General features: G+C 41.6%; 1 protein-coding gene across 2 annotated transcripts; it reads left to right on the plus strand.

Annotated features, from left to right (window-relative positions):
* The first annotated feature begins 1,697 nt into the window (after nt 1–1,697).
* Nucleotides 1,698–13,771, plus strand: prlra (prolactin receptor a). 2 transcript variants are annotated; one of them, XM_046374235.1, is made up of 9 exons: nt 1,698–1,912; nt 6,697–6,787; nt 6,984–7,116; nt 7,789–7,958; nt 9,225–9,391; nt 9,658–9,799; nt 10,335–10,431; nt 10,899–10,968; nt 11,082–13,771. In XM_046374235.1, the coding sequence occupies exons 2-9, from the start codon at nt 6,721–6,723 to the stop codon at nt 12,141–12,143; spliced, it is 1,908 nt and encodes a 635-aa protein (XP_046230191.1). In that variant the 5' UTR covers nt 1,698–1,912; nt 6,697–6,720; the 3' UTR covers nt 12,144–13,771. The 2 variants fall into 2 exon arrangements, with proteins under 2 accessions (XP_046230191.1, XP_046230192.1); XM_046374236.1 differs by lacking the exon at nt 1,698–1,912 and adding an exon at nt 3,319–3,340.
* The last annotated feature ends 505 nt before the right edge of the window (nt 13,772–14,276 follow it).

The raw sequence follows: 14,276 nt of genomic DNA on the forward strand, positions 1-14,276 counted from the left end.
AATGGCAAGCACAAGTAACTGTGCCAACCTGACTTTCCAGGAATTTCTGTTTTCTTAGCCCACATGTTTCACATGATTCGTGAATGCAAAGGTGTGCTTACGTCTGTGTCTGTAAGATCTCTATAGGTGTGGCTTCCCGTGATGTGAACACAATGAGGGAAAAGGAAGCTCATTTCAGGAGACAATGATCGGATGCAGAGACAGATCCCTGAAGGAATATGAAAATCACTGAGCTTTGTGAATTTCCAGATCTTCCACAGCCAACCCACTGTGTATTTACAGCTGTGATTTGCCTCATGTTTTATCCAGATATTTGTTTTCTGTACCCCTTTAGTCCAGTTAAGGGCAAAATATGCACTACTTTCTAACTTTCTGCTCTCTGGACAAACTCTAAGATATCTTAAACTCAGACACACGAATGCATACATAAGAGGGAGCGAGTCAGGGAAAGATCATGGTTTGGCAGGGGGAGGAGAGAGGGATGCTGAATACTGGGAGACCTTACTATGTTTACAGCTCCCAGTAAGAGGAACCAGTGAAAGGACAAACACTGCCTCAGGGACACGGTGTTATGATCGCCATGACGTGTTTTGTGATATTTGTCCATAGAGAGAGTAAAAGTCACTGAGGTAGCAACAAAAAAATGTGTTGTCCGGAGGAGAGGTTTTGTTTTGTTTCTTATACATTACCTTTACAGCTTACTTGAGAATTAAGAATTAATTAAGAATTAAGAATGGCTTTATTGGCAGTATATATATATTTTACATACACGCACTGAATTTGTCTTCTGCATTTAACCCAACATGCACACAGGAGCAGTGGGCTGCTATCAAGCGCCTGGGGAGCAAACTGGGGATTAAGTGCCTTGCTCAAGTGTATCATCATCAGCCAGCTAATGGAGAGGGGGAGCATTTTTTGATCGCTCCACCAAATCCAAATTTTTCCTGCCCGTCCAGTGGGGGCTGCCCCGAGTTATACTTCTCACAGCACCTACGTTCCCTGAAGGCAACGAAGGCATACTTCACAACATTTCAGAGGGAAATCTTCTACTGCACTACAATTACAAACAGACAGTTATGGTAACCATACAACTTAAGGTTTGTTGGTTCACACATCATATGAAGAGCTCCAAAAATATGTTTTGTGGCAGACTAAACTGTCCAACAGGGTGTGCAAGTTGAGCTGAAAGAATTAGCTGATTAACAAATCAGTCAGCCGACATAAAATGAATTTTTATGTCACTTTTCATGCAAAAAGCATTTCAAAGTTCCAGCTTTACAAACATGAGGATTTGGTGCCCTTCCTTTGAATTATTTAAATGCATTTTCAACATTGTTTGAGGTCTGGGCTGGAGGGCTGGACAAAGAAAGCATCGTGTATTTTCAGATTTTTTACAAAACAAATAAATCAGTCAATTGATTTAACAAACCAATAAGCAGATTAATCCTTAATTAAAATAATTATTGGCTAAAGGCAGTTGAAAAAGTAGCTGAGCCAACTACAACGGTGCTCACAGGTGTTGAACTTGTGTTTTGTTTAAACGATCCTTCTTTTCTCTCTTTTCTTCGAGGAACTTGAGGTGGATATGACTTTCACCCAGCCGGTGAGCCGCTCCTCGAAACCTTTATGTGTTGCAACCCAAGCCGTGGGCGGGGTTTCACGTAGACCGGGAGGCTGAGCTCCTGGGCCCCGCCCTCTTCAGATCGCAGGAGCTCAGAGTGGATGTTGCACTGTCTCTAGTCTGTTTGGACGGCTCAGGTGCCCGGGTCGGCAGGTAGTGCAGGCGCCCCTGTCTGCGGTCATCCCGGTAAACCGGTTACGGGCTCACCAGTTAGAAGTCGGAAAGTCCGCCGTGGACCCACAACTGTAAAAGTAAAAAAGAAGAAGAAGAAAAGACTGAACACTCCCGCTGGTAAGACGCACATTCACTTCTCTTTACTCGAGCAGCCCAGTTGTGTGATCAGCAGTGGTGTGAATGAAACCAGAGGCGAGGGACAACCTGTCCAGTCCAGTTACTGATGATGGACTCTTTTCTGACCGTCATGTTTGGACCAACCGTGCAGCTTGTAAAACAGAATATTAATATGTCGTTTTCAGATCAGAATTCCTTTATTTATCCCTGAAGGGAAATTCTCACGTTGAATATCACAGTTGATGTTATTAGATAGTTTAAATCTGTTATCCTTGTTTTTGTTGCAAGTCAGCCCGAGGACTCTGGTTAACACCAGTCTGAAACCCGAGGGACCATGTCGTCATAGCTGTGTGTGTGTATATGTGTGTGTGTTGTTTTGATGCTAAAAGAAACTCCAACTTGTTGTGGATGCTTGCTGTTTGTACATTTACAGGTCCAAGCAGCGGAACTGTAAAGTATTAATTTCACAGATTGACTTAAATGGTTAGTTGTTGGATGAACATCCTTGAAGGTTTTCAGATCATGTGAGTCAATCAAACGACTTTGCCAACCAATCAAGCACATACACAAACACAGAAGTGGCGTCCGGCTTGGCCACTGGCAGGGAAGTGGAGTCGTAAAATGGCTCCCACATTATGGAATTAGTCTCGGGCAGGTCTCGTCTTGGTTTGCTCTGGGTGAAGACCTGTACCCTGATTGACAGCTGACTGATCGGCAGGTTATTTCCTCCGGCGTAGGAGGATGTTGATGCTGGAGCGTCAGCGGCTTAATGGGATTTCCACGGTCATGATTTGCTCTTCCTCCACAGCCTGTCAGTCAGGTTAGAGTCAGGCCTTCCGCCCTTGTAGTGACAAACTGATCAACTCAATACTTCATTACAGTTCTTAAGCGATTCTTTCCACTGCGAGTCCTGCACCAGAGCTTTCTGTAGGTTGTTTGGCCGTGCACACAGACTGACTGAGGCACGTATTCCTGTTCTTGAGTGTCTTTGTAAAGCTGCGCATTGCTTGTGCTCATATTTTGAAATCCAGGCTTATCAAGAACGATGAATTATTTACCTTTAAAGGTTACAATTCTGAGAAACGCCTATCAGTTCGCTCTGATCAGCAGCGCCGGCTGTGAACTTTTGTCACACGTAGCGAAAGCGCAAACGCCAAAGGGTCATTTGATAGCACAGATACGAGTATTGCACAGGTGTAACATTGACATATCACTTAGCAAATATCACATCATAACTGCGTTAGCAGAATGGAAAGCCCAACTGACGTTATCTAACATAATCTTAATACATTTTCTTCACCACATGATGAATACTGCTGCTTGTTGTGGTCCAACTGAATGGCAAAAGAAGTTTGAAGTGTCCCCTGTGGCCTTTCCCACCCCAGCTGTTTCAGTCTTTCCATCTGACAAGGGACAGGCAGTACAGAGGTGAGCTGCTATGTGATCACACCCACCAATCAGAACAGCCTGCTGAAGGGTTACTTTCACCAAATGACACCCCAGGTATGGCAGGACAAATCAGATGTTCAGTTATTTCACCCTCATAAGCACGCACAGTTTCACCACTTTAACGTGTCTTTCAAACCAATACTGGTTCCCTTTCCAAAACGCAGGAAGCTAGTGATCTGTAGTGAGCAGTGAATAAATATGGGTATTTCAGTCGTTTCCCTAATTCTAACCTGTTTCCTAACTTCAATGCTGCCATTGCCCAAGTGCGTCAGAAACACAGCCAGGCACAGGATATAGGTTGGCCAAGAGGAAACATGATAGCACAGGCAACACATTCTCAATACGAAGTTAATGTAACTGGGAGAGAAGCTGGTGATTGGTGACTTTTGTTGTTGTTCGTAGTTGAAAGTAAGAGCGGTTGTGTGAAAGGTGTACAAATTGAAACTCTTCTGATTCCTTATGTTTCCAGACTCTGATTTAATAGTCTAAATCCCCACTTACAGCCTATGGAACCTGTATTGTCATTTAACTCACATTTGTTACCGATAGCCTGCAGTACACCCTCACTAGTAGTGTTTGTCCCAAGGCTGACAGTCAATCAAAGGCCATGAGGGTCTTTAAAATCAAGTGTCTATATCTTTGGAAACTTTTTAATGTCTTGAAATTTACCTTGCAACTTCAAGTCCTATGTTTTGTGTTGCCCTGTGTCCTTGATTAAAATCATAAAAAAATAGTTCCTAGAAAGACACTGGTGTAGATGGTCAAACCGGTTTTTTACAGTACCGGGAAGTGTTTAGGCTGTGCCAGTCTGAGCAGGAGTACAGGCCAAAGGTGTGATATGGAAGAATGATTCCTGGAATCTGTTAAACACGTTCCTTCAGACTGCACAACCCACAGTCAGATTTACAAACTGTGTTTCTACTATCTGTATGTCCTGGTAAGAGGACAGACTACAGACTGTTTCCCAAGGCAAAACGAGCCACATTTCTGTCATACTAACCCAGCTGATCTACAACGTGGAGCCGTAGTCACTCAAAGTCAGCAGAGGCTGTCGCTGCTTCCTTGTCTATATGATGAAGCTTTCATGAGCCCTGATGAAAGGAATGGTTTAAATCATTATTTTCTATCCCCAACTGCTTAGCTTTTAATTTTTCCAGGTAAAAAACTAGTTAATATAAAATTGAAATTCGTTACTGAGCAGTAAATCATTGAAGATATGCAGTGTAGTTTGTTAGCTTGCAGAAAAGAGACCTGGATTCTGGGAAACGGGACTGCTGTAGTTGTGCCTTTGCAGAGCTCAGCTTTGTGTTTCAGTGCCCTTGAGAATGCCGTGACCCGGCATGAGAAAGAAACATTCTTAATTCATCACCTTTGCAAAGGTAAGCTGTTGTAAAACCATGCCCAAGGGGATCATCTTGCTTCACTGCTCACATTTGCCACCTCAACATGCCATTTGACACGTTCTCTCCTCACATTCTGAAATTGAGAGGCCGCTGACTGACACAAATTATAAATTATTCACATTCACACGTCAAGTGTGATTTTAGGTCTCAGGCTTATGACTCATTCAGACCCGTGTGCAGCTGTGGAGCAGTTGGCCTGCAAGCAAGCAAGCAAACACCTGTAAGCATGTTAGTTTTTTCAATCCCAAATGTGGAGGGATAAACAGTATAATTAAGACACAAGACAGCGGGATGAGGGCTCCTGGTTAAACTGAAAATAAAAAGGTTGATCAAAATAGAAAGCTGGCTCAGAATCAATTTAATATAACTTAAACTTAACATTCAGGCCAGTATTATCCATGAGGGAGGAGCTTCGCACTGTTGGCCTGCACTTTCCCAGCTTAGCAGTTTATTCAGTTGGGCTAATGGTTACGTAAGAAGGCTATATGCAGCAGGAAGCTAATCCAGTGCCTTGACCTTAATGCCAATTATCAGATCACGGTGACGTTATTGAAATTAAGGCGAAATAAAGAAGAGTCAATGACAGTAACTCGCTGACAGTTTACCTTAACATATTTGTTTGTTTGTAGTTTTTTTTTTTAAATCATTGTGTGGCATAAAATGAGTATTACATAACTGAGGTTAAGTTAGCGCACCTCCAGCCATGATATGGCATGTTGAGGCAGCCACCCCTCCAATCCATCTGACAGCAAGTTACTACAGTTTACCTCCAGGATTATATCATCTTGTGAAATGCATATGCTGTGAACTCTTGCTAAAATTCTTGGCACAAATGTGAAAGCAGCACATATAAATCTTCTTCATCTTCTTAGAAATACCACATACTCTCTTTGGTTTTATTGTTTTTTGTAAAGCTCACCATTAATGTTTTAATCAAAGCATGCAGGAAGCAACCTCGCGTGCCTTGCGAGAACTTGTCGGCTATGTGATGTTAGGCCTGTAGGACTGTCGCAGCATGAAGCTTTGGGTGTTATTCTGAGGGTGTAAACATGCATCTGTCCATAAAATATGTCAGATCGTCCACTGACAGCAACAGTCCATCACCAAATATCAGAAGGGAGAGAGTGAGTGAGGGGGGTGGGCTTTCTGTCAGCTGTTAGTTTTCATTGATGCAGCGTCAGCTCTCCCATCTTTCTGTGTCATCTGCCCACCTCCCATTCTCCCTCCTCCCTCCCTCCCCCCTCCCTCCCTGCGCTCCCCATGGGGTCAGAGGTAAAGTGTCATGCGGAGTAATAACTCAAGCATCTGCACATGGCCGGGGAAATGAAGATTTTGAAGTCATGCGAGCAGCAGCGAGGCAAGCCAGCTTCCTCACTGTGTATGTGTGTATGTATGTGTGTGTGTGTGTGTGTGTGTGTGTGTCATAGAGGCAAAGCCTGAACTAGATTACGCAATCAGTTATGTGCCAGCTGGTAGAGGTAGACAGAAACAGGGAGGATGTTTTTTTTTTTTTTTTTTAATCCTTAGTGAAACAGCATACACTCTCTGTGGAAGATTTTCTTTCCACTTTCAGTCCATCACATTTACTGTTCTGTCGTCGGATTTAATTTCATTTTTATACTTATATTGTGTCTTGTTTAATTATACTTCTGAAAGGTCTCCTCAGCAGCAATATTTAATCTATTTAAATATATTTAATCTTTTAGGTTATCATGGATTGTTTTCTGTTCACCTGTGGGTGACCCTTTACGTGGTCTCTTCCTAATTATGTTTTCAGAGGCTTTAAACTTGTTTCAGTATTGCAGTCATCTCAAGCAGGGATTGTGACAATAAGAAAACATCTCAGCTACAGCAGGCAATTTCCTTTGTCGTGGCTCAATACAAGGTGTGCAGTTTCCACACACTGAAGTTTCTTTGTTTACTTCTTTCCAGCAACCGAGGGTTTATGGTGCCACGATGAAGAAAGCTGTGGAAACTATTTTGCTGTTTCTACATGTCTTCGTGCCATATGCAATGGGAACACGTAAGTGTCTGGATGTCGCTGGCCTTTAAACACAGTCTCAGTATCTTCTTAAGTTTCTGAGAAAGAGTTTAGGCCTTTGAGAGGAGGCTGGTAGTTGGTAGGCTGTAACACTAAGAAGTAGTGTTGTTGTGTGGATATTTTTAGGGTTTTATCATGCATCATTGCTTTCATTTTCTCTGTTTCCATATATCTGTAGGCTACAGTCCACCAGGGAAGCCAACACTGATCAGATGTCGTTCTCCTGAAAAAGAGACCTTCACCTGCTGGTGGGAGCCAGGCTCTGATGGGGGACTGGCCACCACCTATGCCCTGTACTATCGCAAAGAAAAGTAACTGCTTTCTACTTTCACACAGTAATGCATTCACTTCAGTTTGATTCAATTGGTTTAATTTTGAAAGGTGTTGAGGATGGATTTTTAGCAGGATGCAGGTGCTAGTTTTGTCAGCACCGAGGAATCCATTTTTGTCCCCCCCTTTCTCTACATAGAAGCCATTGTCATTTCAGAGGTTGTTGACTATACTGTGTTTAAGATGTATCATCCTCTGAATATTCAGCAGTTGCTTATTTTCACTTCACTGTGTGAGTGTATTGCATGCAGAAGCTCACTCCATGTTTTTGAACAGGTCCTCACTCTAATCAGCGCAAGTTGCTGCTACAGCAACACAGACACGTTCCCCTGTTCCCAGCCGTGTTCACTAAAGCACTCAAGTCTACTGGGTCGCCAAGCGCTCATACACAACATGTCAGTTATTTTCTGTGCCCTCTTGAAAACAAAACAACCTGGAGACAAGGCAAGCCTGCAGTAGGAAAGACATCTCTGTAGGAGCTTTTGAGGGTTCAAATAAGCAGACAGCTGGAGAGTGTAGGAAATAGGAAATCAGTTACAGAGATATTATCATTTCACAATTCAAAAGCCCATGGTTCCCATAATATTACACACACACACACACACACGCACAGACATGCGATCACATGCTGTGTTCCCATGTCTCTCTCGCAGCTCTGAGACAGTATCCGAGTGTCCCGACTACAAGACAGCAGGAGCAAACTCCTGCTTCTTCAACAAGAACGACACGTCCATCTGGGTCAACTACAACATCACAGTGGTGGCCACCAACGCGCTGGGCCGCACCTTCTCCGACCCCGTGGATATAGATGTGATGTACATCGGTGAGGGAATATGCTACTTTTTGTTCGTATTTCAGTGCGATATTGAAGGCACGCACAACCTCCCCATGAGGATTAAAAAAGTGTATTTTAATGCGCAGTCACACAGCTGCTCAGTGACAGGCTGGGTTACTTTGAGGTTAATTCTCTCAAGAGCGGACTAACCTTCCGTCCAGCTGTAGCTGCTCACTGAAGGTTTTAAAGAAAGTGAAATAAGAAAATTATTTTGTCAGTGTGCTGATTATGATCCATTGTCTGTGTAGCCAAAGCCTAATGCAGCTTATCCTCATGGACATAGGACCTTAATTGGTGTCCAAAAACTATTAAGAAAAATAAACTGAATAATAATAAAACTGCTGACATGGTACTTCATTAGGATGAACACACACACACTAGATTATTTTAAGTCAATCCCGCCTTCACCTTCCTGCTTTCTAGAGCACCAATCACACATTGATCCATGGCTGAAATGTGTCCATACAACTCCACTATTTTCTCCTCTTTCAGTAACATTTTTTTAAAATCTACAGTGCCCGAGTATTTTAGTAAATTACTCAGGTATTTTTTAAAATAATCCTGCTCTGAAAGTGGAAACAATTTTTGAGCTTGGAGGTCAAAGCCACAGACACAACAGCGAAGTCTGGGTTTTGGTCTGTTTATGGGGCCTGTTGACAACAAGAAAAATGTTGAAAAATTCCCTCCTCTGATAGCTGATCAATTATAAATGATGGGCAGATATACAATATATTATGTAAGTATATATAAATATTTTATGAGGTACGAAATTAGTCCTATCCTCTCGTGTTGCTAAATAAAAACGCATGTTGTTTTGTTCATGAAATATCCAAGAGGGCATTCAAACACATAATATTGAAGGACTAATCCAGACTATCCAAAACATCCATTTTGACCTTCAGGCTAACGTGCTCCACTTCCCCTTGTCTCTAATTGTTGCCTCGGTCTGATTTCATTATCAGCCTTCGGCATCGTCTTTGCTTTGGACTATTTGTCTTATCTCACCATTGTCAACTATATGTCTCCAAGAAGATAAACTAAAGCCTAAACATTAACATTTATCCCAACCACTCATGCAGTGGCAGTGTTAATCCACTGGGGGTGTGCAGTGGGTTACTATTACACAGTGGAAGAGACATGGACATATTCCTGTGTGCCACATGGGTTTGGTCTGATGGCTTACATAGTTGCAGTTAGCTCCTGTTGTGTCTCAAACATGTCTTTCTCATTTCCTCTCTTTTTCTCTCTCTCCAGTCAAACCTCATCCTCCAGAGAGGATAACTGTGACTGTACTGGAGGACAAGGGCTGGCCCTTCCTCCGGGTGTCATGGGAACCGCCGCATAAGGCTGACACCCGCTCTGGTTGGCTCACTCTCATCTACGAGATCCGTGTCAGGTTGGAGAAGGAAAATGACTGGGAGGTAAAAGGAACTCTTTAATCATGTGAGGGAATGGCCCGGTAATTAAAATGTTTATCTTAGTATGAGTTTGAACATAATGTCAGGGAACCAGTCACTGAACAGGATGTTAATAACCCTGAGCTGCAGTTCTGCACCAGAGGATGTAAAATCAAACAAAGTTCTATACTGTACAATATTTGTAATCTATGTGTTGACCATTTGAAGGGCTGACTGAACCACACATAACTGCTCACGTTGTTTCAACTGTGTGTTTGTTGTATTTGCAGACACACCTTGCAGGCCAGCAGAAGATGTTTAACATTTTCAGTCTGCGGTCAGGTGGCACGTACCTCGTTCAGGTGCGCTGCAAGCCCGATCACGGCTTTTGGAGCGAATGGAGTTCCGCGTCCTACGTAAAAATCCCTGACTGTAAGACATCTACCGACAATTATCTATATACTGTACACTTCATAAAATATAAATCAGTTATTAAAGGAAGATTTAATAGAATAGATGGGAGTTTAGCTAAGCTTAGAATAACAAGTGGCTCCATCCAAAGGTAAAAGAAATTAGCTTAACAACACCTCTAAAACTGCCTAAATATCTGTACAATAACCAAAATGTAAAACCCACAGCTTCTTATTTTTGTTTTTCATGTATGGATTTAACTATGTGATACCATGTGTTTATTAGTGCACATTAAAAATGCAGCCAGATGGCTTTTTTTTCTACCTTTGGAGAGAACCAGACTAGCTGTTCCCATTGTTTCCACCCTATTGCTAAGCTAAGCTAACCCCGGACTTTGGTCCCATATTGATATCAAAGTATTTCCATATTAGCTCTTTGCAACAATTTTAACTAACCGTAACAGGATAAAAGCAGCTTGATTATGTAATAGGAATAAATAGATAATAAGGATGCATGTTGGCCTGAAGCCTTTACGTTTTCATGTTGTGTCTCATAGATTTCCATCGGGAGAAGTCTGTGTGGGTTCTCATTGCTGTCTTTTCTGCCTTCATCTTCCTCATTCTCACATGGCTGCTACACATGAACAGCCGCAGGTAAGACAAAGATCATAAATTATTTATACAATCGGTTTGGTTAATGTTGACTTTTGCTTTTTATTTATTTTAATTGTGGTATGAATGTTATATGCTATGTCCCAAAGCACCTGCTGTTTTCATATACATAAGAATATCATAATTGGGAATTCAAATATTTACTTCAGAAACACACAATTTTAAGACTTTAAAACACACAATAATTGTCATGTAATTGTGATTCATTACGATCATTGTTATTGGCATTATTAATGGAAATTAAATAATCATTTTGTTACTGCAAGATAATGAAACAACTTAATATCTTCAGATTATGTGAAAAGTTCAGTTGTTTATGCAATCATCACCACTCTTTAATAGTATATAGCAAAAGGTAATTAATTTTCATGATTGTCTCATATTTATTGAGTTTTTTTCAGCTGCTCACAAACCCTGACAGACTTCTATTTTTTTTCTCATGTGTGAAGTCTTAAGCATTGTATCCTGCCACCAGTCCCTGGTCCGAAAATCAAAGGATTTGATAAGCAGCTTCTCAAGGTAACGCAGAAACATAGGAAACAATGTCTCGACTTTAGACTTTCCTAATCTAAGAAAAAAATTATTCTGACTGATTGTATCACCGCTAGAACTGATTTTTTCTTTATGTGTAGAATGGCAAGTCTGATGAGGTCTTCAGTGCACTGGTGGTGTCTGATTTCCCACCAACCACATCGTCTAACTGTGAGGACTTGCTGGTGGAGTACCTGGAGGTGTATGTCTCTGAGGAGCAGGAGCTGATGCTAGAGGAAACCAAGGATCTACAAGATGGCCTCCTCAAATCTGAGGGCTCTACATCGGACAGCGACTCCGGCCGGGGCAGCTGCGACAGCCACACTCTGCTGATGGATAAGTGTGGAGAAGCAAAAGAAGAAGGGAGGCAAACAGATCAGGAAAACATGGGGATGGACACACAAAAACCCCAAAAGGACTGGGACCGGGAAGCCTATGTCCATGAGGACATGGTTAGCCCGGATATGTCCAGTGGGAGGGTGAAGACCTGGCCTTCTGTGTTTTCTCCCTTGCCCCCATACAGCTCAAGCCTGCTGGACCAACAAAACTCACTTGAGACAGCCAAACAGCACTACCTCTCCGACAGCCTGTTTCCCCCAGGCTCCACACCCTCTTACCTCACCCAGCCTGGCCACAGCACCAAGGACGCTCTCGGACCAAACTACTGGGAGTTCTGCTCGAGCAACAAGCAGCCACATTCACTCCATCCCCACATGCAGGCCCACCAGCAGATCCAGGCCCACAGCGATGTCAACATCTCCAGCATCGGCCACAAACAGGCGCCTGCTGCTCTCCAGTCCACCGAGAACGTGGAAGTACAGAAGGTCAACGATGAGGATATGGCGCTTCTCCAACCTGCTGCATCAGGGAGTTGCTGCATCGAAGACTGCCCCCGTAAGCCCCAAAGGGAGGACTACAGCAAGGTGAAGGGGGTGGACAGGGACAACATGCTGCTGCTCCAAAGAGAGGTGATGGAAGAAGACAAGTGCCCCTGTGAGCACCAGGAGACGAATGGAGTGACAGAGAACTGCTACACATCGTCAAAAGTTACACAGAAGCCTACAGCCTGCAGTTGCTCTGCCATGCCGGTCCAGGACAAAATGGTCCTGGCAATGAACGGTTATGTTGACACTGCCGTCATGTGCACATTGCCCACTTACTAGGTGCCCTCCGAGCCCAACTTTCAGCTTTGGGACTTTAAGAGACCTGTTTTAGGTCTGGACAGAGAAAGCGAAAACACTGACACTGAATGACTACTTCAAAAATGGTTTCAGATTTTATATTTTGCTGTTACAGAATTACTGTCATTTATTTTCCTTCTACTTCTCACATAAGAGCTCTTCTCACTTCTTTTCCATGCAGTGACTCTCTGATTTTGAGAATCCAAAAGAATTTGATTGAATGATCTGAAAAATAAACTTCATTCAACTCAATTGTATTGTATTGTAATTGTATTGTAAATTATGTGGTACGATATGGTGTCATTAAGATTAATTTTATGTCTGTTATTAATATTTTTATAAGTAAAAGGTATGCGTTTCAAGTCATGAATTTCTCTGTTGAAATATGTTGATGTATACTGGTGTAATGTGAGTATCTGTTAAAAATATTTATGTAAAAATCAAAATTTGGAGAGCTCAAACATCAAATGTTTTTATCTTATGTCCATTTTTCTTTGTGGCTATTATCTCAGCCTCCCGTAAAACAATGCATCTTAAAGAGACATTTCACCCAAAAATCAAAACACCTATTACTCGTAGCATTATTTAAAAGGGTCAGAGAATACGTGTGCAAAACTCAACAGCAATGTTTTTTCTCAGAAGTGCCATCTGGTTTCATTGTGATCGAGAGAAGGCGGACATTTTTTACAGCCAATATTTCCTTAAACCCTGCTCACACCAAATAACTCTAGCTGGATCAATGGCATCACGGGTAAGAGCAAAAATATGAAGCTATTTTTGATTTCTGGGCAAAGTATTCCTTTAAAACTGCAGCACCTACCCTCATCCTCCACCTCCTACCTTTGCTGGTCAGAGCGAAATAATTCATTTTACCTTTTGAAATAATAAAAAAAAATGCTGTGACCGATTAAGTGGTAAAATGCAAAACTTTGTTGAGTTTTTTTTGGAGGGGAAAACAGTGTCATGATATTTGGTTGGCCATGTACAACACTAATTTTAAGTGACTTTGTTGTTTAAGAGAGATGTGATTGCTGTGTTTTGCCACTATGATTATTATTATTATTTTCATGCATATATATATATGTGTGTGTGTGTGTGTGTGTGTGTGTGTGTGTGTGTGTGTATAGCTTTATAAACAGTCAGTAAATGCATTCTGAAGCAGCAATCAACTGTCAAAAATCATGCTTACAATAAATTTATAATATATGGTAGTGGAATGATCTACTGTGTATTATTGTTATTTTTATTTGAGTAAATAACTGTGGGCGGCTAAGAATTATTTAGAGATGGTATATAAACTTTTTGACTGCCAGTTTTCGTTTATGTTTTTCAGTGAAAGCATAGCAGGCTGTAACGTAGACCTGGAAAGTGTTACGCCATGTGAGACTTCATGAATGTGAGTTTTGTGAGTGTGTCCTTTGTCATATAGAGCACTTACATTTTCAAGGCCATTTAATAGCAAACCCACAAGAGACCAGAACTTGGACATCTCATAATTACGGTCGACACACATAACATCCTTTCACAGATCGTTTCTTTGTTGAAGTGGAAGGCTGGTGAGACGTTTGCACGGGACTAAAATAAAAGCATATGTGGTGTAGAATATGAAATATTTGTTTTGTTGATTTCTGTTCTTAACCCGGTCATCTATTTGGTTGTTTGCCCCATTGATACATGCTGTAATGAGATATGGCATGTGTTTGAGTTTTTTTATTTCGATATGTTTTAGTGCAATTTAGGGTGTTAAGTTTGATCTGTGTTTATTGGTTGTCTTCTGGTGAGTTCTGTGATGTTAAATTAGGCAAATTAGAAATAAAACACACACATAGGTCTTGAGAGGAATTCTTAACAAATGAGCAACATAACATAACTTTTGAAATTGAAATTTAAGCGGGTTGTCCCCGGTTGGTTTATAGCAATTAAAATTTCTGAAAACAGTATTTAATTATTTTATTGGAATTTTATAAAAGGCACATTCAGAACACTCAACACTTATTTATACTCAAGTACAGACCGCGACAGAAATTGCGACAGAAATCTGGTTTTCATTCTGCAGTATTGTGTTGTCTCCTGCTAGCTGAGTTATGAATAAAGGTCTGCCAATAAGAGAAAAAA

This window comes from Scatophagus argus, chromosome 20, assembly GCF_020382885.2.
Source record: "Scatophagus argus isolate fScaArg1 chromosome 20, fScaArg1.pri, whole genome shotgun sequence".
NCBI lineage: Eukaryota > Metazoa > Chordata > Actinopteri > Scatophagidae > Scatophagus > Scatophagus argus.